This window comes from Halichoerus grypus, chromosome 8 (genome assembly GCF_964656455.1).
Source record: "Halichoerus grypus chromosome 8, mHalGry1.hap1.1, whole genome shotgun sequence".
In the NCBI taxonomy this organism is placed as follows: domain Eukaryota; kingdom Metazoa; phylum Chordata; class Mammalia; order Carnivora; family Phocidae; genus Halichoerus; species Halichoerus grypus.
The window spans coordinates 56309347-56335218 of record NC_135719.1 but is presented as its reverse complement, the minus strand read 5'-3'; the positions used below and the strand labels follow the sequence as shown (position 1 = coordinate 56335218).

Sequence of the window (25872 nt, the reverse complement as noted above, 5' to 3'; positions counted from 1 at the left end):
TACTCACTCCTCTGTCGTCACCATTCTTCCCTTAAGCCCATTCTAGAATTTACTTTTTAAGATTTTTGATATTTTAACTTTTATTTCTAAGGGCTTACATCTGTTATCTTTTGTTTTCTTTACCCTGTTAGATTTTCAGTCTTTTCCTTTATTATGAGCATATGTCCTTTACCTCATTAAGCATAGTTATAGTATCTGCTTTAATGTCCTTTTCTGAAAATCTCAGTATCTGGGCCATCTGAGGTTGGTCTCCCTTGATTATCTTTTCCTTTGAGATTGGGTCACATTTCATTATCAAGGAATTTGGGATTGTATTATGGGTATCTGTGAATGTTATTTGTGTGGAAATATTGTTTTCTTTCATGTTCCTCCAAAGAGTTTGGATTTCTTTGTTCTATTGAGCCATTAATTGGATTTAGAATTAAAGTACAAACTCTGTGTTGCTTGAGGTTGGCACCTGCTCAAATCTCAATTTGATTTTTTTAGCCTCAGCTACATACTGCCTTGGTCTGCCCTGTGAATATGTGCTTCAGGGTTCTGCCAAGACTGGTGCAGAGATATACCAAAAATTTGGGACTCCTCTTTTCTACATCTCTTCTTTTGGGGATTCTGTCATTACTTTGTGATGACTATGGCTGTCTTGGCTCTGTCCTCTTTCTCAAGCTAGAAAGACAGTTAGTTATTGAAACTTTAGTTCCTACATGCTGTGGCTACTGCTTATGTGCAGGATAAAGCTTTAAGAATGAGAAACTCACCTATTCTGATCCCTAAAAACTATTAAAAAGAGAAAGTCACTCATTCTAGTCATTTCTTTCAAGTTTATGTTATCATCCAACATCAGCCTGGTTTTGTTCACTCTCCAGAGCCTCTAAGTATTTGTTTTATGTTTGTATTTTTCCCGGAATTTATAGAAGCTATCTGCGGGAGCTTACTGCATTGTTTTGGAAGCTTGTTACTAGGTCACTTTTGAGGTTTCCTCCAACATATTTGCCATTTGCTTTCAAAAATAATACTTTGTTTAAAAAAGTTTTTTTTTTTTTTTTTTTTTTTTTTTTTTTTTTTTACTAATTCTTGATCTACTTAGATTGCTAGACATAACTTTTCTATTTTGGATCTCTTCTTTTTAACACATCTGTAGTTACTGAATTATTAGCCAGTTATATGAATGCCCTAATTTTTTATGTTTTTAATCATTCAGTAAACATTTGAAGGCAGAATACCACATTTTTGCTAGGTACCAGAACAACATAGAGATGAGCAAGGTATGCTCCCTACTATTAAGTTTTATTGGTAGAATGTAAATGAAAACAACCAACAGTGTTTAAGACAGTGTTTAAGACAGAGTAAGTGCAAATAAACTTCTCAAGAAGTGTGATTAATTTAGACTTAGTTGATGAAGAACACTTCTCAGAGGAGGGGGCATTTGATCTTAGGCTGAATCAAAATTAGAAATCTAATAGGTTGGGGGTTAGATGAAGGTGGATATTCTGGGGCTAGGGAACAATAGGGGTAGTATATGAATTTGGTACGTTTGGGGAGTGATTAATACCCTGATGAGGTTGGGGGCATTGAGTTTTTGAAGGGATGTAAGAAGTACTGAAGCTGAAAAGGCAGATCAAGGCCACCTTGAAGAATGCTGCACTCAGGAGTGTGAATGTTATTCCTGAAGCAGCAGAGGATCACATTTGTGGAATGAATGGATGTGATCCAACTTGTGTTTATGGCAAGATAAGTGTGCTGCCAACATTAACTGTGGATTAAAATGGGAACATAAAAGATGAACAAGCAATACCTGAACCAGGGCACTGTATACGTGAAGAGAACAAGTGTGATAGTTGAAATATTGATGAGGTAGAAATTCATGTGAAGAGTGACTGGTTAAGGAAATACAAAAGAAGGGTGTGAATCAAGAGATTCATTACATTTCTAACCACATTTGTAAATATCCCAACATCATGCTGAGTATATGAATCTTCTTGGAACATTTTTGATTTAAAATTCCTCTTATAGGAGTGTACTATAGGCTGCACTATAATGAATACAAAGTGATTTTTCTTAGAACATGTGATGAGGTCATTTCACAGTTAATGGTATTTAAGGTCTGTGTTGGTTTAGCTACCAAGCCTAGTGAGGATTTAAGTTTCTTTAAAAGTTAATAATTTTGGGGGTGCCTGGGTGGCTCAGTTGGTTAAGCAACTGCCTTCGGCTCCGGTCATGATCCTGGTGTCCCGGGATCGAGTCCCGCATCGGGCTCCCTGCTCAGCAGGGAGTCTGCTTCTCCTTCTGACCCTCCCCTCTCTCATGCTCTCTCTCTATATCTCATTCTCTCTCTCAAATAAATAAATAAAATCTTTAAAAAAAAAAAGTTAATAATTTTTGCTCTTCAGGAGTAGTTAGTTGTCTGGCTTATAGAGTCATTTGCAGTCTCACTGCTTATCACAGAATTTTCAAAAAAGTATAGTTATTTAGAATATTGGTTTTGATTATTGTCTAAAAAAGGAGTGATAAGCTAACAAATAGGGAACCAGTTTCAGCTTCGCTTTTATTAAACTGATTTTGTTTCCATTTTATACATTCATTCTTCCATAAGTATTTATTAGTACCTACTTGTGTCATGCACTCTTCTAGGTACCAGATATTTAACAGTGAACAAAATAGATTGCATCTTATTTTCATGGATTTTTTAATCTGTTGGGAAAAGGCAGATAACAAACACCCTTCTGTAAGATGACATTTGAACAGAGACTTAAGGAAATTAAGGGAAAGACCATTCATATATCTGGGTGGGGAGCATTTTATGAAGAGGAAAGAGCAAATGGAAAGGCCCCAAGAAGGGGGCCTGTTTGGTGTATTTGAGCAAAAACAGGGGACCATGTTGTTGAAATAGATTGATCCAAGAGGAGGAATAGTAGGAGATAATGTCAGAGAGGTGGCAGGCAGGACCTGTAAAACATTGTAGACCAATTTAATTCTGAATGAGCTGGGAAGCCTATGGTAGATTTTGAGCATAGGATTGACATGATTGTTTTTAAAAGGTCATTCTAGTTGCTATGTAAAGAATACAGACTGTAGAAGGACTAGAAGAAGGGGGACGCTTTAGGAGGCTATTACATTAATATGTAATATTAATTATATATTAATATTACATTGTTAATATATATTTGCATAATTAATATTTACACAATATTAATATTGTGTAATATTATGTAAATTTGGGCTTGGACTAAGATGATCATGTTAAAAATAGTGAGTCACAGATTTTGGAAATGTATAAAGTCAATCTAATGGGATTGTACCATTAAGAGACTTTTTGCTCTGAGACTGATCAGAGTCCGAGAGAGGCAGCCAAGCCTGTTTTTAAGAGTTGACTGTCTCTAGTGCCTCTATGGAGTAAAACACCTGACAATGTTGTTTAGATACAGGGCTTTGGTATTGATTTGGAGAGGGGGTACAGCTATCCCCTGCTATCCAAAAGTTCACTTTATGCCACTTTGCTTTTACCAAAGACCTACATTTGTACCTGTTTTTGGTAACTGAAAGAAATCAGAAGAGGATTTTTGCTTTTACCAATGGTAATTGCTTCTTTGCTTTTTACCATTTCAAATTACAAAAGTCTTTTCATAGTACATTTCATAGGAATACTCTACTTTCAGATAGGGAAACAAGATCCCAGGTCATCAGATAGCTCCCAGTGTGGTACAGTATATCTGCTTGCCCTCTGGAATTTAGTTTCAATCCCTGGCCATCAGGCAATACCTATGTTTTGTAAAAAGGTGGACTTGCCATTTTCTTTGGATCCTCTGTGTAAATTACTGGAATGTCCTTAAAATTTTATTTTTACATGGTATTTATATAGAGTGATGTGTCTAATAACATTGCAAAATAACTCTGTTTGAAAGTTATTTTCAAAATTAGTCATTTTCTTGGAATTAGCCATGTGTTTACTAGTGTATTTTGGCACTAGAATATCCCTACTTGTAAATTTTTGTTCTTAATACCAAATAGAATTTGTGTTTGAATTTTAAAAGGTGACCTGTGATTCCTTTTACTCTTCTTACTGTTCTTATTTTCTTAAATGCTTTTAAAAAGAATTAGATTGTTTTATTTGACTGTTCATTGTACAGTATCTCAGTTGTTTATAAGTTTAAAAAAGCCTCTGTAATCACTGTTACATACTTCATATGAGGCACCATGTCTTAACTTCTCTTAAATTCACTTAGGATTTTAATATTATCATAGCTTTTTGATTTTATTTGTTTTAATTAATGTTTAGGATAACAGCAAAGGATTTGCTATTATATTCTAATTGATCCCATTTCACAGTGAAGTTCTGGAAAAACACATTGGTAGATTTATTTCACAAGTATATAAAATCATACAATAAAAATGGTGGTGGAGTTTACTTGTATATTATTTTAAAATTGATTGTAGCCTTGGAGTGTTATTTAAACAAATATCATTACCCACAAATAAAATTGAGTAAAGAAACTATTGAAGAGAGACATTCATAGCTTTGGTTATCTGACATAGCCATCTCCAATCCGATTTATTTCATCAAATCATTTATTGAATCACCTTATAGCAGATGGCAGTCCTGCAAAGTATATTGTCTTTCCCTGATTTATAACAGTGTTGGGATTTGATATTTGTGAAGTACATTTTACTTGCTAGGATAAGAATCTTGATTTCATTGCTCCTAAAGGGGTGTGTGTGTGAGAGAGAGAGAGAGACAGAGAGAGAGAGAAATTCCCTGTGCTCTTCCTTCCAACTTTATGTATGTGCCTTTTTTCATAAGGATAGATACCAAGCAGAGTGGTTGTAGTGTCTTGTTTTTCTTACCAGTTTTACTGCAGGGATATCCTAACCACTCTTCACTCCATTCTTTGTATTGTCCCCTTTCTTCCTTTTATTCCTTCTCTGCTCAATAGACTCCCCACTACTATCTGAAATATTTTCCCAATTCCAGACCTGTTTGTCACTTTACGCTAGTCTCAGCCTCAGGTGGCAGAGTCATTGGTGACAGTGGCAAGTAGGAAAAGAAGGAACTGGTCAGCAGCTTTTCTCCTCATTCACCCCTTTTACCTCCAGGCAGGTCTTCCCTGAGCCTCATCAAACCATGAGTAATGCTTTGTGTACATGAACTCTGTACTATTTTGGGCCCATGTGGGAGGGAAAAAAAAGGGTCTTTAGGGTATAGAAACATCATTCCCCTCCCCCACCAAAGTCTGTTTCCAGTTTTGCTAGTGGTTAAAAACCTAGAGAGGTCTATAGGACTCTGTACTAGGAGAATAAAACAAGAGGTAATAGCATAGAAGTTGTGAGGTAGTTTTATGGTTAACTCAAGAGAACACTTCTGGTGAAAAACTAAAGATGGTAGCAGCAGAGAGGAAGCTGGTAGACTAATATCTGAGTTCTTCATAGAAAAGAGAATATTGCCATATGTTAAACTTTACCAAGAAGTTTGCTTGCTTCTCCCAAGAATTTTGCTCTGACACCTCAAAAACTCAGTTTTTATCTCTTACTCCTTCTCCAGAGTCCTAGCCTCTTAAGGAACTGCCTGTGTATGTAGTGACTTATGATTTGTTTCTAGTTACTTTTCCTATTAAATGAGAAGGTAGCGAATTGTTTTGTTGAATTTACAAACCATTTTTGATGGTTTTTTGATGTAAGGTAAAAAAATTTAATGTTAGTTCTTTGCTGGAAAAATATTAAAAGTAGTATGTACATCTTTTGAAACTGGGCCTGTGGAATCAAATATATATTGGACTGTATTTAATTGGTTCCATATAAAAAAGCAGGTACTTAAGAGAATCTGTATATAAAATATTAAAAAAGATAAATATAAAATATTTAATTTAGTAAAAAAATATTAAAAAAGGAAAAGGTCAGTTCAATCTCTATATTAAATTATTGATTAACCCTTTTAATCTTGTTGAATAGAAATAGAATAATTTATTAAAAAGTTAAACAAGACTCAAAGTGTTTCTACCACTCAGTGATTGTTAAACTTTCTCTTACATCTATCATTTTAATCTATCATTCGAGGAACTAGCTTCTCTAAAAATTGTTGACATTGGAATTCATAGACTAGAAATGGGGAGGAAAGAGAATACATGGCAGTGATGGTACAGATGTATCTTAATAGAAATGTTTTCTCCCCAGTCACTGTATTGCAACTATATTGTATTTTCTTGTTGATAAATAGTTCTTTAGATTTTGATCAATTTATATAAATTTTGGTCAGTTTGTACAGTTCTGTATTAAGTTTATTTTCTGTGTGTGATTTCTTTTTTTCTGCTTACCTTGGTCTTATGGCTGAAGCTTTGGAAAGTTTATTATTCCTGTCATATTTCTGTTTGTAGAGCCATTGTCTTCAGCAGAAAGGAGTCATTGATGCTGAAAGATGACTCTTGCCTTTGTCAGTGCCAGCCACGACCTTCTCAGAGTCTGGATATGTTAACAATAAAACTATGGAGCTCTGAGTTTCAAACCTCGCCAGATCCTTGCTAGTCTGTAGCATGCTTTGAACCCCCCTGCCATGTCCAGTATCATTTATAGGTCATCCTCTTTAGCTGTTGGCTTAATTAATTATCATCTCATTTAATTCATTAAATCTTTGCTTTTCTTTTACACTGTGGGAGTAATTAGTGTCACGTGATGAAAATTGTAATTGATGAAAATTCTGTGTTTTCACAGAATTTTATATATCTTTAAAAAATCTTGTCTGTGATGTTTTCTGTAGCAGGCACTCATCTTTTTTGTATTCTCTTTTACAGATGTATGTAAATAACACATAGGCCTCATATTTGTTTCTCATTTGATATAAGACAGTTCAGAGTCATCAACTGTGGTCTGATTATTTTCATTAGGATATGATCATCAAAATAAGTTTCTATTCTGTTGAATGAATACTTTCATTGAAAGTATGATTACCTTCCTCCCCCCAGCCCCACCATTCTACTTTTTGTCTCCATGGATTTGACTACTCTAGGCACCTGATATAAATGGAATTGTACAGTATTTGTCCTTTTTGTGACTGGTTTATTTCACTTAACATAATGTCTTCAAGTGCATCTAGTTGTCGCATGTGTAAGAATTTCCTTCATTTTTTTTTTAAAGATTTCATTTATTTGAGAGAGAGAGAGAGCATGAGAGGGGGAAGGATCAGAGGGAGAAGCAGACTCCCCACTGAGCAGGGAGCCCCATGCGGGACTCAGTCCCAGGACCCTGAGATCATGACCTGAGCCAAAGGCAGTTTAACCAACTAAGCCACACCCAGGTGCCCAGAAGTTCCTTCATTTTTAAGGCTCAATAGTATTGCATTTTATGTATATGTCGCATTTTATATATCCATTCATCTGCCAATGGATACTTGACTTGCTTCCACCTTTTGGCTATTGTAAATAATGCAATAGAATAGGGGTGTACAAATATTTGAGACTCTGCCTTCTGTAGTCAATTTAAGTTTGTATTTTACTTTGGCTATGTAGTATAAAAAAATCTTAACTTATATAGAAAAACAGTTGCAAATGGTGGAAAGTATGATTTAAAAAAGTAAAATTATTTCATAAAATTATTTGCAGTTTCATCAGTTTTTAATTACCGGATTTTGTGGGTTAATAGCCTTTTCTTGGATTGGGCCTCATAGGAATTCTGACTGCTATTCTGTGGTGTTGATTACAAAGAAAATGCTTGGAATATAGCCCACAGGTACCTAGTGATACTGGAGAGATGGCTACAAAGTATATTTTTAGCGATATTTCCCAAACTTGTAGAATCTTTCCTAAATCTAGAATTTTAGTAAGAATTATCCAAGCATGAACAAAACATTGTATATTTGTGATCTCTCTGTGTTTTCAAAGCTTCTGGTTCGATTGAAAATGTGCCTAGAGTGTTTTCTGTAGTAGGTACCCATCTTTGTACTACAGTGTTTTTAAAATTGTTTTAGGGGCGCCTGGGTGGCTCAGTCGTTAAGCATCTGCCTTTGGCTCAGGTCATGATCCCAGGGTCCTGGGATCGAGCCCCGCATCGGGCTCTCTGCTCGGCGGGAAGCCTGCTTCTCCCTCTTCCCCTCCCTCTGCTTGTGTTTCCTCTCTCGCTGTGTCTCTCTCTGTCAAATAAATAAAATCTTTAAAAAAAATAAAAAAATAAAAACGTTTTAAAATATACATTAATCACTTAATATAGAAAGTACAGGTTCATAAAAAGAATAAATTAAGGACCTACCAACTAATGATTTAGTGATTAGTAAGTTCTACTTTGGAAATTGACTCCTCTTTTCCTGTTTGTCACCTGCCCCCTCAGTTGGCAGTCCTGTCCTTGTGAAAGAGACTTGAGAATCGTGGCTGGTTCCTGGAGAATTTGTGGTATTTAACTCACTACAGACCTCGTTCTCATCTAAATCACAGAGGACTTCAAGGAAGTTTTGTATTTTTATTTTTTTAAGAAAAAGAGGTTCTAAACTTAGCAGAATGTTGTCTTTGTAACATCTAGAGTTTTCTCATGAAAGAATGAAAAAAATCAACTCTTTGTGTTTCATCATAGAAAACTTGGAAAGGGTTTGGGAAAGCATACCCTGTTAGGGTCAAGGATAAAAAAGACTGGTCCTCAAGACAGAAAAGGAAGAGATACCTGGATTGAGAGGTCTTCAGCTCTTTCAACTTTTTCTAGGGACTGACCTGAAGGTGAAAATAATGGAGCCAGAGCTTCAGAGGGCACATTAAGGAGCACAATAAATTGATTTTTTTGTTAATCCTTTTTTACTTTGAGTTACCCTTTGCAATTTTCAGAAGAGTAGATCTACTCACTTAGAATCAGATTTTAGAGGAGGTTTTACTAGGATAAGTTGTCACATCATTTTTATTAGTTTTAATGTAACTAACATTGATTTGATATGATTTGGTATAGTTTGATTTACTTTGATATCTCCAGTTAAGAATATCTAGTCAATGTTATATTAGAAACCAGTTTTATTAACTTGAACAGTTGTCCAAATTGCTTTATTCTCTCTCTTTTTTTTTTTTTAGAGAAGGGGAGGGGCAGAGGGCGAGAATCTTAAGCAGCCTCCATGCCCAGTGCAGAGCCCATTGTGGGGCTTGATCTCACAACCCTGAGATCATGACCCGAGCTGAAATCAAGAGTCAGACGCTTAACCAACTGAGCCACCTAGGCTCTCCAACTTGCTTCATTTTCTAAGGCTTATCCATAAGAACTAAGTTCTTCATATTTTCATGTAGACAGGACTAAACTATAGAAGTTTGGGGGTTTCATCTACTCTTAGAAGTAGCAGTGGAGGGGCGCCTGGGTAGCTCAGTCGTTAAGCCTTTGGCTCAGGTCATGATCCCAGGGTCCTGGGATTGAGCCCCGCATCGGGCTCCTTGCTCATTGGGAAGCCTGCTTCTCCCTCTCCCACTCCCCCTGCTTGTGTTCCCTCTCTTGCTGTGTCTCTCTCTGTCAAAAAAATAAATAAAATCTTTAAAAAAAATAAAAATAAAAAAAAAAGTAGCAGTGGATGAGGAGACCTAGATTATGCCCTATTTTAAAGTCTCCAAAGACATTTTGGTTCTGAAATTCTGCATTGTATAAAGGGCGTTGTATGGAGCAGTGATGGAGACTTTCTGAGGTAACTTACTTTCTTCAGGTTTCTGAGACAAGAATTGATACACAGCTAGTTCCATACAAATGCAAATACTACTTGCTGAATTGTACTCTCTGCTGTACTGTGTGAAAACAAATCCATCATAGTAGCCTTTTGGATTTATATCTTTCACTTTCTTCTCCCCTTAGGTATGGATGAACGAGGAGGTACAACATCTTGGGGAACAAGTGGTCAGCCAAGCCCCTCTTATGACTCATCTAGAGTAAGTTCATTCATCAACCCTTGATTAAAACTATAAAGTAATTTGGCAGAATAAGTAAGGTTTTTCATATATGAGCTCTGTATCTTAAGAGAAATAAAGATTAACATATTTACATGGGAATACCATAGAATATGCAGTACCCTCATGGTAGATTTAATTTTTTTTTATATTTTAATTTACTGTCATACTTTGAGAGTTTATCTCTTAAAATGAAGGAAATGTTCTTGGTGTTATTTCTACACCTAGATTACCTGCAGTACTCATTACTAAAGTTGGAAGAGTTTGGAATGCTTTACTAACTATTCTCTCCATACATAGCCATTTTTCTTTGTGTATTGTTTTCTTCATGTATTACCTTTGAGAGATGGCACTGACTTTCCAAATATCAGTTTCTAGTCTTCCCTCCTCCGTTCTTGTTCCAGTAGTCATCAGCTGTTTATATCAGGGACTCTATAGCCCTGTCTCTTGGAAGCATATCAAAACAGACATAACAGATGACATTTCTTGGTTGGCAGTTAAGAGAAAATAGGACCAAGCTAACATTTTATACTTGGAAAGGTCAAAAGGTTAAAGCCTTTTTTAAGCAATAAACAAAGGAACAAAACATCCCCCAAAACTTTAAAATAATGAGACTGAAATACTAAAAATTAGACCAAAGAATTGTCAGTAAAATTAAACTCTGTTCCTGGACTCCACAGTAAATTGGTGAGGTTAAGGGGTAACTTTTCAAAAATGTTATACTTTGCATGAACAGTGAATTGTTTACTTCTCTTAGAATTAACCAGTAGAAGATGGACAAGCATAAAATTTATGGACACTTAATCCTAGAAGCAAATTGGCATAAGTGGAAGAAAGCAATATGTGATTGGAGTTCATAGTCTTCATATGAGTTATGCTGTTTTGCATTGAAAACTGCTGAGTTAAAATATGTGGTTTGTTATTATATTTGGCTGTAGCCTATGTTTAATTTATTTTAAATACTTTGGGAAGAAATAGAATAGTCATATAGAATCAAAAACATATAGAGAGAGACAATTAAACCTGGTTTTTAGTGTTTTCCTTTTGGGACTCAGTGCTGAGAAAGCTGGGTAAAATCTTGGACACCTTATTTTATCTTGGGGATAGTCAAAGATTTTATCTTTGGTTGATGTCCAAATTTCCTTCCTTTAAAAGTTTTTGATTCTTTAAATAATATTTGAATAGGAAAGGTAGGTTTCCTGTTTTGATTGTGAAGTATGAGTCTTACATAGCGGAGAACAAAATACTATTTATTAATATTGGATTATTTTCTTTCAAAGTCTTGAGTTACTGTGTGATAACATATTATTTCTTAAAATGCATTAAATGATGCCTTTGTACCTTATGTTTACTTTCCTTTCAAACTTCAGTTTTTTTTTTTCACTTGAGTGCTAAATAGGATTCTAGGAGAAGAGAACATAATAGTATATCCAAACATTTACATATTTCATGATTGTGAAATTAAGTTTGCCTCTAGAGATGGACTTCCAAGCAAATCTTCCTTTTCTTTTTTGCTATTTGATGTGTAGGTGAATATGAAATGCTGTTTTTTACTCTTAATTTTTTTGAGTGTATATTGTGTATAGTGAAAAGTTAAATTGATTTTATAGTAAACTAGTTTTCTGTTTAAAAATCCAGATTAATCTTTAGCTATTCCTAGTCTACCATACAACTATATATATATATATTTTTTTTTTTTTCTTACCTGTCTACTGAGAAATCAGATAGAGTGGTGATTTAATGTTACCCTTTATTTTTATTCTCACTGAAATCCACTCTTCCACTCACTTTGCTTCTTGATTTTGAACCTAAAATGGTTTAGTTATCTAGTTAAGAAGTTATGTTTTATTTATAGTTTCAAGCAATTTAATTCCCTGAACTCTTCTCACCAGGGAAAGACAGTTATGGTTATCTTTGAAGCTGCCCTCAACACTGCTGTATAGGAAGTTTATCAACTTTTTGAGTTTATCATTAAACATCTACTAAGTTGACCATTTTTTTCATAATCATAAGTATAGATGGATGTAATTTTGTTAATAAGAATCTTGGTTTACCAAAGTATTTATTCTACTGAGTATCATAGTATGTTGAATTTTTTAAATTCAGGAGAAATACTGATATTGGCTATAAACCAATTTTGACACATTGTAAAATTATTAAAAAGTCAATGTAAATTTTAATGAAATTGCAGGTACTTTTATAGAAATTATGTCAGTGAAATTTATTTAGACTTTTCCAGTATAAATAATACATTTCCGTCACAGCAAGTTGTATCATTTAAAAATTTTTTTGGTTTTACATTCCTGATAGATTTTTTTATTTTACTTTTTGTAAAGTTTGAAAATACTTAATAGGCCACAATAAAAAGTATGTAAATCAACAGAATGAGTAGTTTGGTGGGGTTATACAGCATATGCTTTTAGTTTAGTTGGGCTCAACTGAGTTGCTGTTCTCCCTCCCTGCCCCGCTCTAAAACTATAAGGGAGGGGAAAAAATCCTTTTTTTCCATTACTGTAAAATCTTATTTGGCACATGAACTCTATTAATACTCCTCTATTAATGTAGTAAAACCGCATTTTACTGTGTAAGATTGGCTACACCAAATCATGTAGGTTGAACTTAATATCTATTTAACAGCTTTTTAAGGGGAAATTTTTGCTTTGTATACTTTTTGCCTAATAGGTTCTGACTTTAAATCTAACAAAGATAGCATTCTGCTCTAGTAACCTTGATATGTAAGTGAGCTCTACCAGAGTTGTATGGTTAAGAGGCCACAAACTTCTCATCAGTGTAATTAGTCTTACACATGTTCTCTCAGAAGTAGGAAAAGTCATGGGCGCCTGGGTGGCTCAGTTGGTTAAGCGACTGCCTTCGGCTCAGGTTATGATCCGGGAGTCCCGGGATCGAGTCCCGCATCGGGCTCCCTGCTCGGCAGGGAGTCTGCTTCTCCCTCTCCCACTCCCCCCTCTTGTGCTCTCTCTCTCTCTCACTCTCTCTCTCAAATAAAAAAAAAAAAAAAAAAAAAAGAAGTAGGAAAAGTCACTCCAGCAGAGCTCCTGACTGCCCTATTTTTCCCAAATGCACAAGAAAAGTAGCCTTAGAGTATACAGGTGATTCGTTGAATTTCTGGTTATCAGAACTATCCATAGCACATCATTCAAGAAAGAATTTTTGTTAGGCAGACACAGAAATAAATGCTGTACCTAATAGTGGTTATAGAAGAATTGGTAGAATGGTCAGCATTCTTACAAAATGTGGGGATGAGACAACATGTTTGAGACACTCATAAGAAAGTAAGAGCATTTGTCGCATGTACCTCAAACCTCTCCACCTTTGTTAGAGTCCTGGTTTCTGCACTGTTGACCTACTGCCTACCTGTGCAGAATAACACACACAAATGAACAGAAAAAAGCATCATCATGATGTGAATAACACTTTTATTTTCAGAAATATGCGAAAAGTGGTGTTTGAGGTTAAAGCCCCAAAGATTACAAAGAGCAATTAAGATCTCAGATAGTTTAGATGTAAGCAAGAGTTATAGTTAATGAGTTTGTTCCCTCTTTCCCTTAGTTTTGATCCTTTCCTGCAAACAAATGTTTTCTATATTTGACATTGCATCAAGCATAAAGGGCAGAGAATACCATGATTTTTGTTATTTACCACCGCATTAATGATTTATTCCAGTTCCAGATTTTTTTCCCTCCTCTTTAGAAGACAGTGGTCAAGAGCACGGACTCTGGAGCCAGAGTGCCTGGGCATGAATCCCATCTCTGCCATTTACTACCTGTATGATTCTGGACAAGTTACTTAAATCCACTGTCCCTCAGTTTACTCATCTGTGAGATGGGGATAATAATAACTTCTTTATAAGATTGTCATGAGGATTAAATGAATGTAAATCCATGCTTAAATGAGATAAATCTATGTAAAGTGCTTAGATCAGTGTCTGGTACATAGCGTTGTGTAAGTGTTGGCTTTAATCCTTTGTATATCAGAATTTATTAACTAGATCTATATGGAACAATTAACCAAATTTAAATGAATGAATACATTTGCAGATGTGCTACATCCTAAGTGTAATGAATAAGAATTATTTGCTGATTCTGTCATGCTTAATATACTTCCTTTAGATTTGTAAAAGACATAGATAAAATCTATTTCCTTTCCCCTTCAGTTATCTGTTTCTTTCTTGGGAAAGCAGAAATCCTGTGATAAACCTAGATATAAAAGTTTTACTCTGTCTAGTACAAGGCTTTTTACATAATGGATGCTCTATACATGTTTGCAGAATATAATCAAATTGGGGAAGAATTGTTAGATTTACTAAATTAATTGTGTTTGGAGATGGAGAAGAATCAAAGTTGATTTATGATGAAGCTTGAAGTTCGAAGTCAATGGTGGTGATATTAATGGTAATAGGCTTCCTTTCTCCTATGCTTAGCATATTATTGTCCTGACTGATACTACTGCGTAGTGAAGCATTTTATTTAAGATCACCAACTCTGGAGGATTGTACTTTGTGACCCTGGACAAGTTACTCAACCTCTTTGTGCCTCAGATTTCTCATCTCTAAAGTTATGATAATTTTACACATACTTTGTAGGGTTTGAGTAAAGATGAAATGTAATAACAGCTATAAAGTATTTCATTTCATTTACTGACACAATAAATGAAAGCTGCTATTACTATTATTACTATCATTATTATTATTATCTCCAAATATCTAATATTTCAAGTTTCATTTTCATGGTCATATTTCCTGATCTACAGATTCCATTCCTGAAATGTTGTGTGATCATTTTAGTTCATGGAAATTCCAAGGGACCACGTCATCTTGGTTTTCCTGCCCTCTTAGCTCTGCAGCCCAACCTAGGCCAAGCTCAAAGTACTGAAGTACTATTGGGATTTGCATCCTGGAATTATGACAGGGCTCACAGAAAAGGGGAGAAGTCTTCCCGTTGACACTCTTTCCCTAAGATACAGAATTTTTCATTCCTCAGTTTAAAAAGTAAGAGATCAACGGTAGGTAACCACTAATAGAAATTATATTTATAGGCACCAGCAGTGACCAGCAGTTGGCATTTTAATTGTGAGCATTTTTCAGGTTATATATAATCTATTGTAGTTATTTTGGGTGAAAGAAGCAACATTCAATTACATGAGTTTGCTTATTTTTTCTAATTGCTAAATGTCTACCATGGTTTTCCTTTCTCTGTATAAAATACGGTTTGCAGAGTGAAACAGTCATGTCCATGTTGCTCTTCCTTTCTTCCCCATTTTGCAGTATCATAGAATTTCAAAACTAGAAAGTGTGATAGCTGTGTCCAGTCCTTTTATTTTATAGATCAGGAAACTAAGAGAGTTTGAGATTTGGCTAGGTTGAGATAGATGCTGTTGATACAAAATACACATAAGATTTGGCTAGACAGTTTGTCTAGTTAATGACAGACTTTGGCCTAGAACTCAGATATTCCAAATTCTATACAGTTACTTTTTAACCCTCTTACCTTAGTATTTCCTAAGTCAAAGAAGAAATGTCTTAAATTTTTTGCCATATACTGAAGGAATGGGAGAAGAGAGGAGAAAGTTGAAGAGAAAAGAGGATCTGCAATTGATATTTCGAAAGAGGACATGGGACATGATATGATTTAAAAAAAAAAAAAAGTTTGCTAGTCCACATAGTGTATCATGAGGCAGACAAGCATAGAATTTAAGAGCTTGAACATTGAATTCAAGTTGTGTGGGTTCTATTTCTGGCACTTCTACTTCCTAGCTGTATGACTCTGGGCAAATTATTTCTCTTTGCCTCAATTTTTTTTTTCCTTTTCCTTTTCTCATTGATAGAAGGGAGGTGGGTACTAATAATAACTACCTTAGTAAAGTTCCGGACTTAGGCCTATTAGTGGAGAAGGAAAACCAGTTATGTGGTGATGAGTTGGCTTTAAAATACTAGGTTTAGCGGCTGTATATGACTCAGCACAAAATAATTTCAGACTTTTAATCAAGAAATAAATAGTAGGTGTGTTTTGAGGGCTTTCATTTAATACATACTCTGACTTTCTGCTACCTGTTACAGTGAGGTAGCAGAGTAAGGGTTCATTTTATTTAAAAAGCACCAGCAGTGGTCATTTCTCCGGCCATTTGTCAGGAATACACATGGATGGCAGCCTGATAGACCAAGTCAGGTAGGAAATGAATATGAGAGTACAAAGATTCAGGAATTGCTCTAGCCTTCTAATAAGACTCTTACTCAAAGCCATAGATTGGGTACTTCCTTTGGATAAGGGAAACAAAAATAAGTAAAAATTCAACTAGAATAAATGTACAGCTTTCAGATTATATGGAAACTAACCTGAGTCCATAAGGTCATCTGGATGAGTTTAATGTTAACCTCTCTAGCTGCTCCTAGACCATTTCTGCCTGAAGTAGCTAAAGTGTTTTTTAATTCTGCTTAGTATTCTCTCCCTCCTTAGCAGGTATTCAGTATCTTTTCATTCATGTGGATGAGCTTGGCAAACAGCCACTCTGTAGTTTGGTGGATAGCAAGTTGGAGATGAGGTAATAGAGCCTCATCTATGTGCTATCTGTACATAATACACAGAGGTCCTTCTGAGCCCAGGAAGGGTTATACTGGCAGAGTTTGGGGAGAGCCTGATGTGAGTTCATATACATTTGACAGTAGAGGCCTTGGGAAGATGTAGGGGTAGAGAGAACCTGTAGTTTTCTTCTCCCAGGATAGCACAGTGGTATGAGAGCTACCTTTGTAAGTAAGGATGATAATGTTGTCTTTCTGCTTTTAAGGAACTTGTGCTTACTCTGGTTCCCCAGTTTTAAGATGCTGAAATTTGTAGGGACACTCAGTTTCTGCATCATTAAAAGTGAACAAAGTATATCTTAGAGTTCAGGAAATATGGTTAGAAATACAAGTCATATTTACCTAAATAGTTAAATAAATTATAAAACTTTAACTCTTAAGGCAGCAATGAAGAAGCTATAATTATTAGGCAGCAAATAGTTGACTATCAAATTAATTTCATTGGTTACAGAAGATGGAGAGATTACTTTCGGTGATCAGGAAAGAGTGAAGAGGAAGTGTTTGAGTAAACTATTGTAGTACAGACAGTATTTGTATGAATAAGATTAAAAGGAAGAACTTTCTGGAAATGTGGAATGATGGGACCACAAGTACAGAGACCTCAAAATCACAAAATTCAGTAAAGAGTAAATGATCTTGCTATATAGGTAAATAGTGTGATAAGGCAGGTAACCCTTCTGTTCAAGAAATGTAGCCTATCCTTTGGTGAGTAGAGAGTTACTTAAAAATAAATTTTTATGCAGGGAATGACACAAAGGATTTTGTAAAGATCAATATATTGTGGTATGAGGGATGGATCCGAAGTGAAAGAGTGACAAGAAATAGGACGATCTGGTAAGACATTACTACATAGGCCTACTTGCAATGAAATAAGACTTAGGATGATAGGGTCAAGATCACAAAATAATGGAAAGAGGAGCGATGTCTCAAAGGAAAAAAATACTGGCACATTTGGCAACTGAGGAAGATATAAAATCATATATATTCACTCCCCCCACAGAATGACGGCTCCTGAATTAAACCCCATGTGTTTTATTCAGGCTTTGACAAGGTAGCTGCAGTTGTGTGATGCAACTACCAAATTGTTTGATTTTGATAGTTTCCCTTATAAATGGGAAAATCTAGTTGTGTGAATAAAAAAATAAATTTTTACTCATTGTCCTCCATTGATAGCATTGATGGGTAATAAAGTTTAGTGTTCCTTTCTCTTCTTTAGAGTAGATATTTTCTCTAGATTGTTTATTGTTTGCTATTGTTTTTATTTTCAAAGGGGAAAATGGTGTAGGTTTTATAGCTACTACGAGTTCAAATGCAATAATTAGAAAGGACACACAAATTTTGAAATAGTATTTTATGCCTCTTGATCTCAGGTACAAAACACGAGATGAAGCAGTTAAATAGCAAAGCGAGACAGGAGGGACAGAGAATTAAAGTAAGTGTTTTCTATATATTGCATCTATGTTCCCATTAATCTCTGTTTTGTTATGTAACTGCTCCTTCTGAATGTTCTGAATGTGAAGAAAAACTATGGGTGAGAAAAGGGTGTATTTTAGTTAGGTTTAAATAGACCCATGAGGGAAAATGTTGTTTGTTACTCTTCTTTGTATTCAAAACAGCACCTGCCTATAACTTGTAATCTTAGTTCTTGGATAAGGAAAAATTGGGTTAGGATGATGTAAGCTCCTTTAAATCTCTTGCTACCAGATATTTAAAATGAAAGAAATCACACAGCTATCAGGTTGTCTACTTTTCCATTTTAAGCTAGGCAGACCTTCTACTTTTTTCAGTTTAGCCATTCTTCCAGGGACAGTGTCCGTTCAGATACTGTCACATAGCTTTTGGAACCAGGCTTTATGTCAGTTTGTCACCTCACTGTAAGTTTCACCTAACTTTGCATGCCTGTCATTATAGCATCTTTATCAGGACTTATCTTTACAGTTCTCTTTTTTAAATCTTCTTATTGTTTAGTCTTTAAATTAACAAGTGAAAGTCAAAACATATTACTGTTTGAATATCTCTTACGTCCCTTTTTGTAATTGTTGAGGTCTTATTTCTGGCAGCTTTTTTATTATTTTCTATAGATTTACATATTTCTTATCCATAAGAACAGAATGGAGGGTAGATTTGGGCTGAATACCTTTCTAGGTTCACTTAGCCTATTTTTGTCAATAGCAATAATCATAACTAGCATTTGTTATAATATCATTTAAAACCTTTCACCTGTTCCCTATTTTATGCCTCACACCAGCTTATCAAGAAGCCATTTTTAAAATCCTGTCCATTTTAGAAGTGAGGAAATTGAGGTTCAGAGAAGATGGATAACTTAACAGATATTAAACATCCAAGACTAGTAGCCAGGCAGTATGACTCTAAGTTACTCTCCCCTTCTACCATATCACTTGCCAACATGTAAAAGACCCCAAAACTGTTGTTATTCCTCCTTTTCTAGGACTTTAAAGGCAGACACTCCAGAAGTTGTAAGATGATGGCACTGTCATTATTTCTTATAAAAATATTATTTACATTTTATACTTAAAAAAATATAAGCCATAGAATCAATTAGATACGTTTACTTCCTGGTTTCACCACTATATTTGACCTTGGAAAAGATAGATACTTAATTTCTGAGCCTCAGATTTCTCATCTGCAAAGAGATTTATCTCGTAACAAGTGTGTGAGAATTAATACAGGAAGTTTTATAAAGCACAATATCTGGAATTTATTAAGTAGGTTATAAGTGTTCTTCCTCTTACATCCAGTCTCATGAAAAATTACAGATCCATTTTGATACAGAAGTACGTAGGAATTTTACAAGTCTCAGATGCTCCTTAGAGAAGCCGCTGTTTTGAATTCCTGGAGTATGTCCTGAACAAGATGAGGGACCTGTTGCAGTTTTTAAATGACCAACAAGAGGTTCTGTAGGTCAAGAAAAGTAAATTGTTCGCAAAATTGAAACTATTGGAAAAGTTTATTCCATTATAGATGTTGGGATTTAGAGATTATTGGGGAAAAAATTGGGCAACCCAGATTTTTATAAATAGAGATTCTTACTAATCTACATTCTTATGACAGGCTGTTCCTTAAATTTGTTTGAAAGGATATCTACCCCACAGGGTAGTTATGAGATCTAAATGAGCTTATGTATGTCAAAGGCTTAGCATGAGCAATTAATTTTAGTTCCTTTTGTGATGTACTTTTGTCATATATTCTAACATTTGTATTTTGAAAATAACAAGCTTGGAGTGTTTTTCCTTCAGTGTATTGAACTGATACTTAATCCTTTGTCCTATCAAATGAAATAATTACTTTAATGTGGTTTTATATCAGAATGTGCTTCTTTTTGCATGGAGCAGCCCGCTTCTTGGTGTTTAATATAAGAAGTTATTTAGTGATTTAACAAGAAAGTATCAACTGTCCTGTAAGCAAATATGGTCTCCATATTGGAGATACCATTACATCTCATTGGGTTTATAGTTTTCTGAGTTCTTGCTCTTTAAATATTATTTTTGACTTCCCACTAACCTTACCTTACTCTCTTAGATCACTTTATATTCACTTGCTTCCCAGTTTAGAATTCTGTAGTCTTCTCTTGGGCTTGTACTCTTTGTAGGCTGTTCACATGGAATCCTTTTTTCTCTCAGTTCTTTCATTCATGCAACATTTATTGAGATTCCATAATTTTCTGGTCTTTGGAATAGTTAAGCAAAATAAAATGATCAGTCCATACTATCTAGGCAAATAAGTGCTCATTCTCATGGGGAAAACAGATTATTATACTCTATAGTGATAAAAGTTATGATAATGATGGCCCAGGGAGAGTAGAAGCACAGAAATTGAAGCAATACTTGGTTATCAAACCTCTAGGGCACATCAATTGAAAATGGTAATCTGTTTATAATATAAAGAACAAAGGACTTAAGCCCGGAGACTTTCCCATTAGACAAGTGAACTTGATCAGATGTTACTTACTCTGGACATTAGTTCATAACATGTAAAACAAAAATTTTCTCCAAGATCATGGTTTTTCACACTGTGCTTAATAGGATATTAATAAATAATTTGTAAATACAGAGCTCCATAGTCTAATATATTTATATATTATTGAGTTAGACAAAATTAGACTTGTTAGATTTCTCAGTTTTTAATATTCCACATGCTAATATGCAAGTTATAATTCCTTAAGAAAGGAATAGAATATACTTCTCACAGTTTTTTCCCCACCCTGGAATCCTGCATTACTTATGAATTGAGTTTGACTGCTAGTAATAGTCTCAAGAAATAGTTCATTAGATGACATACATTTAATCATTAATTTAGATCTGTGATCCATTGTGAGTTCATTTTTGTATAAGGTGTGAAGTAAGGGTTGAAATTGATGTTTTGTTTTTTTTTTTAAATAATGCTATCCAGCTTTGTTACCACCATTTGTTGAAAAGATGATCTTCCCCATTGAATTCTCTTGTTATCTCTGTTAAAAATCAATTGACCATGTATGTGAGGGTCAATTTCTGAACTCTGTTTTGTTCTACTGATTTTTCAAAGCCTTTACAGCAATACCATAGCACCTTGATTACTGTACCTTTAAAATAAATCTTCAGGGGTGCCTAGTTGACTCGGTTGGGTGGCCGACTGTTGGTTTTGGCTCAGGTCATGATCTCAGGGTGGTGAGATCAAGTCCAGTGTCAGACTCCGTGCTCAGTGGTGGGGGAGGAGGGATTTCCTGCTTAGGATTCTCTTTCCTTCTGTCTCTGCCCCCCACCAAGTGAATGAATAAATCTTAAAAAAAAAAAAAAATCTTCATATCAGGTAATGTAAGTCCTCCAACCTTGTTACTATGTTTCAAAATTGTTTTTGCAAATTCTAGGCACTTTGCATGTAAATTGAAAAATTTTAAACCAGCATATCAGTTTTTAAAGATTTTATTTATTTGAGAAAGAGAGAGAGCATCAGTGGTGGGGGGACGGAGGGAGAGGGACAAGCAGACTCCCCACTGAGCACAGAGCCTGATGAAGGGCTCATCCCAGGACCTTGAGATCATGACCTGAGCTGAATTGAGACACTTAACTGACTGAGCCACCCAGGTGCCCCCAGTTTCTACAATTCTGAGATTTTGGTTGGGATTGTGTTGAATTTATAGATCATTTTAAGGGGAATTGATAACAGTGTGGAGTCTTCTGATCCACGAATGTGGTGTATCTCTCTATTTAGTTCTTCTTTAATTTCTTTCAGTAATGTTTTGTAGTTTTCAGTGAACACATCCTGCACATCTTTTACTTAGTTTATCTCTTTCCTAATTTTTGATGCTAGTATAAATTTTTTATTTCAATTTCTGAGTCTTCATGTCTTATGTAAGACTACAATACATTTTTGTATGTGGATCTTGTATCCTGCACCTTGCTAAACTCACTAGTTGTGGTAACTTTTTTGTACATGCTAGAAGGTTTTCTATTTGGATAGTACATCATCCATGAATAATGCGAGTAACTCTTTCTTTTCCAGTCTGGATTTTTTTTCTTCTTATTGAATTGGTTATGATATCTTGTACAGTGTTGAATAGTAGCAATAAGAATGGTTAGCTTTGCCTTGTCCTTGATGTTGGGAAAACTGTGTTTCACCATTAAGCATGATGTTAATTATAAGTTTCATTGATGTGATTTATTAGATTGAGGACATTCCCTTCTATTCCTAATTGTTGAGAGTATCAAAAATGGATTTCTGGATTTTATGAAATGTTTTTTCCACATTTATTGAATTGGTCATATAATTTTTTAGTGTGTTACTCTAGGCATTATATTTGATTACTGTTTTAAATTTTAAACTAACTTTGCATTCCTGAGATAAATAGCACTGGGTTATTATATATTATCCTTTTTATATATTATTGAATTCAATTTGTTAAAATGTTAAGAATTTTTATATTTGAGTAATACTGATCTGTAGGATTTTTTTTTCTTGTACTGTGTCAGAATTTGGTATCATGCTAATATGGGCTTCAAAGAATGAGTTGAGAGGTATTACTCTTTAACTTCTTGAGGAATATGTGTAGAATTGGTATTATTTCCTCCTTAAATGTTCAGTAGAATTTATCAGTTAAGATATGTGTGCCTGAAGTTTCTTCTAGGGATGATTTTTAATTATAATTTCAGTTTTGTGAATAGATAAAGGACTATTCAAGTTACTTATTTTTTCTTGAGTGAACTTTATTAGTTTGTGTATTTTAAGAAATATGTCCATTTGTCCATTTCATCTAAGTTGAATTTATTGGCATAAAGTTGTTCATAATATTTGTTATCTTTTAAATATTTGTATGAATTATCTTTTGATTATATCAACGAAGTACCACAAATTTTGTTTCTTAAAATAATACACATTTATTGTCTGTCAGTTTCTGTTCATGAGGATTTGGGTGTAGCTTTGCTTGGTCCTCTGCTTCAGGGTCTCTTATAAGGTCGTAAGCTTGTCAGAGATACTGGTCAGAATCAGAGTACCATCTGAAAGACCTTTTGGAGAACAATCTGCTTCCAAGTTCATATGTGTTTGTCAGGATTCAGTTTTTTCATTTGTTGAACTGAAGGCCACAGTTCCCAGTGGCTATTGGCTGGAAACTGCCTTCTTCTCTATCTTGCTAGCCAGGCCTTTCCATCGTGGCAGCTTACTTCATCAAAGCCAGCAAGGGAGGAGGTCTTCTAGCAAGATAGAAGACACAGTATTATGGAGCCTAATCACAGAAATGACATCATATCACTTTTGCCATATTCTTTTGGTTAGAAGCAAATTACTAGGCCCGCTCACGCTCCAGGGGAATGGTTTATATAGGGGAATGGATACCAGAGATCATTGAGGGCCATTTTAGAGTCTGCCTAGCACAATATTTGTAGAATCTATAGTTACAGTCCCTAACTCATTCCTGATATTATTAGTGAATTGTTTCCTTTTTTTTTTTTTCCGGTATGGCTGCAGGCTTATCATTTTACTGATATTCTCAAAGAACTAGTTTTTTGTTTCATTGGTTTTCTCTGTTGTTTTTCTGTTTTCAATATGTTTGACTTCTGTAACTCTTATTTTGAATTTAATTTGTTCTTTGTTTCCTAGGTTTTTTTTTTTTTAAGGTTTTATTTATTTGAGAGAGAGCAAGAGAAAGAGAGAGCATGAGCAGGGGGGAGGGGGAAAGGGAGAGGAAGAAGCGGATTCCCTGCTGATCAGGGAGCCCGATGCAGGACTCCATCCCAGGATCCTGGGATAATGACCTTAGCCAAAGGCAGACGCTTAACCATCTGAGACATCCAGGCACCCTGTTTTCTAGTTTCTTAAGGTGTAATTGAGGTCATTGATTTGAAACCTTTTATCTTTTCTAACAGGTGTTTTAGTGCTATAAATTTTCCTCTGACCATGGTATTACCTGCATCCTACAGTTTTTGCTGAGTTTTCATTTCATTCAGTTCAAAATACTTTATAATTTTCCTATTGATTTCTTCCTTGAATACTTACTTAGAAGTATATTGTTTGATTTTGAAATATTTGAGGATTCTCTAGTGATACTTTTATTATTGATATTTAATTTAATTCCATTATGGTCAAGAAATATGATTTAGTCCTTTGTATAGGTCCATATTTCTAGCTGGTATTATTTTTCTTGTGATTAAAGAACTTCTTTTAACACTCTCATTGTGCAGGTCTGGTGCTGATGAGGTTTTTCATCTTCTGTGTGTCTGAAATATTCTTTATTTTTTTGCTGGGATAGAGTTCTAGGTGGAGATATCTCCCTCTTCCCTAGTCCCCATCAGCAATCCTAAGATTCACTTTGTTTCCCCTCTCTCAGGGATCAGTATCCTGCACTGTCCACATCCGATGTCTCAAAACTGCTGTTTAGTTTTTTGATTGTTTCAAATGTGAGAGTTAATCTGGTCTCTGTTACTTTGTCCTGTCTGGAAGTGCTAATGGAAATGGAGTTTTTAGCTAGGCTGATCTGATAAGGGCCATGGATATGCTTTGAAAGTGGAAACCCTAGGAGCAGCACATACCAGTGAATGGAGAAACGAAGCCTGCACAATCAGCTTTTTCTGCACAAGACTGAAAGTACTGGCTTACTCCAGAAATCCTTGGAATTTTGATACCTTGTTCACTATTGTGTAATTGCTTTCCTTACTACCAACTGTCCCCAAGTAATTGTCTACTGATATTTTATAATCAGAAGACAAAAATCTGTTCTTTAATATAGTAATATTAAATAACTGCCACCAACTAGCTGTGTGATGTTAGGCATGTCCCTTGACTTCCCTGAATCTTTTTTCGTTTCTGTTGAAATGAGGCCTCTGTTTTAAGTAAATAGTCTTCAACCAGGGTTTCCAGATTCTGACAGTAGTGGTAATCAGGGTTCATAATTTATTTTAAAATATAGTAAATAGTCTATTCCAGCCATTTACGTAATATGTTCCAGGGACCTCTCTGTGTCTCTGAGACCCTTTTAGAGTGTTTGCTAGGTTAAAACTATTTTCATACTACTAAAACATTTTTTGCCATTTCAGTCTTGTTCTTTCCTGAGTGTTCTCTGAAGTTTGCAAATGCTACATGATATATGATAATGTTTTTGCTCTGAGTTCTTGTGTTTTTAATTTTTCAGGTTTACTTTCTAATGTGGTAAATATCACTGGATATGTTCGACATAAAAGCTCCTTGGGGTTCTCAATATTTTTTAAGACAATATATTTTTTTAAAGATTTTATTTATTTGACAGAGACACAGTGAGAGAGGGAACACAAGCAGGGGGAGTGGGAGAGGGAGAAGCAGTCTTCCCGTGGAGTAGGGAACCTGAAGCAGGGCTCAATCCCAGGACCCTGGGATCATGACCTGAGCGGAAGGCAGACACAAGACAAAATATGTTTTAAGACAAAATATTTTTATATAACAGGTCCCGAGACCAAAGGGATTCTGAGACCTTGAAAATGGCTTGCCTAATGGAAATTATTCTCTATTTAAGTGTGTACTCTGTTGTCAGATTTCTCGGTGCTGGAAATGAAAAAAATCAGTGACTAACATTAAGTCATCTGTTGTCATAGTTCCCAACTTTAAATCAGTTCTCTACCATTCTCTGGCTTTGAGAAAGTTAAATTCTCTAAGACAAAATTTCCTGTTTTGAGATGGGGAAAATGCAGTATCTATAGATAGTGGCGCATAGAAGGCACTCAATAAAATGTAACTGTGATGATTATGATGCCACCAGAGGAGTGTGCTTGTTGACATTTTTGTTTTCTAGTTATCAGCATGTTTCATTATGCTTTAGGGCATTTTTAGTAAATCTTAATGCTATTTCTTCTGCCTGCCTGAGAGTGCTTGTTCTGCTTTGATGTTCTCATTTGAAGTTGAGCTGATATATTACCATCTTCCAAACTATTCTTACTC

General features: G+C 35.0%; 1 protein-coding gene across 6 annotated transcripts in view; it reads left to right on the top strand.

The window, feature by feature from the left end:
* TCF12 (transcription factor 12) overlaps window positions 1-25872 on the top strand; it is a 372696-nt gene that overhangs the window by 146441 nt on the left and 200383 nt on the right. For 5 of the 6 annotated variants that reach the window (XM_036107006.2, XM_036107008.2, XM_036107003.2 and 2 more), the window contains exon 4: window positions 9787-9860. In XM_036107006.2, coding sequence (XP_035962899.1) covers window positions 9787-9860 — 74 coding nt within the window. Of the gene's footprint in view, window positions 1-9786; window positions 9861-17843; window positions 17906-25872 lie in introns of all 6 variants that reach the window. The other variant, XM_036107009.2, reaches the window with a different exon arrangement.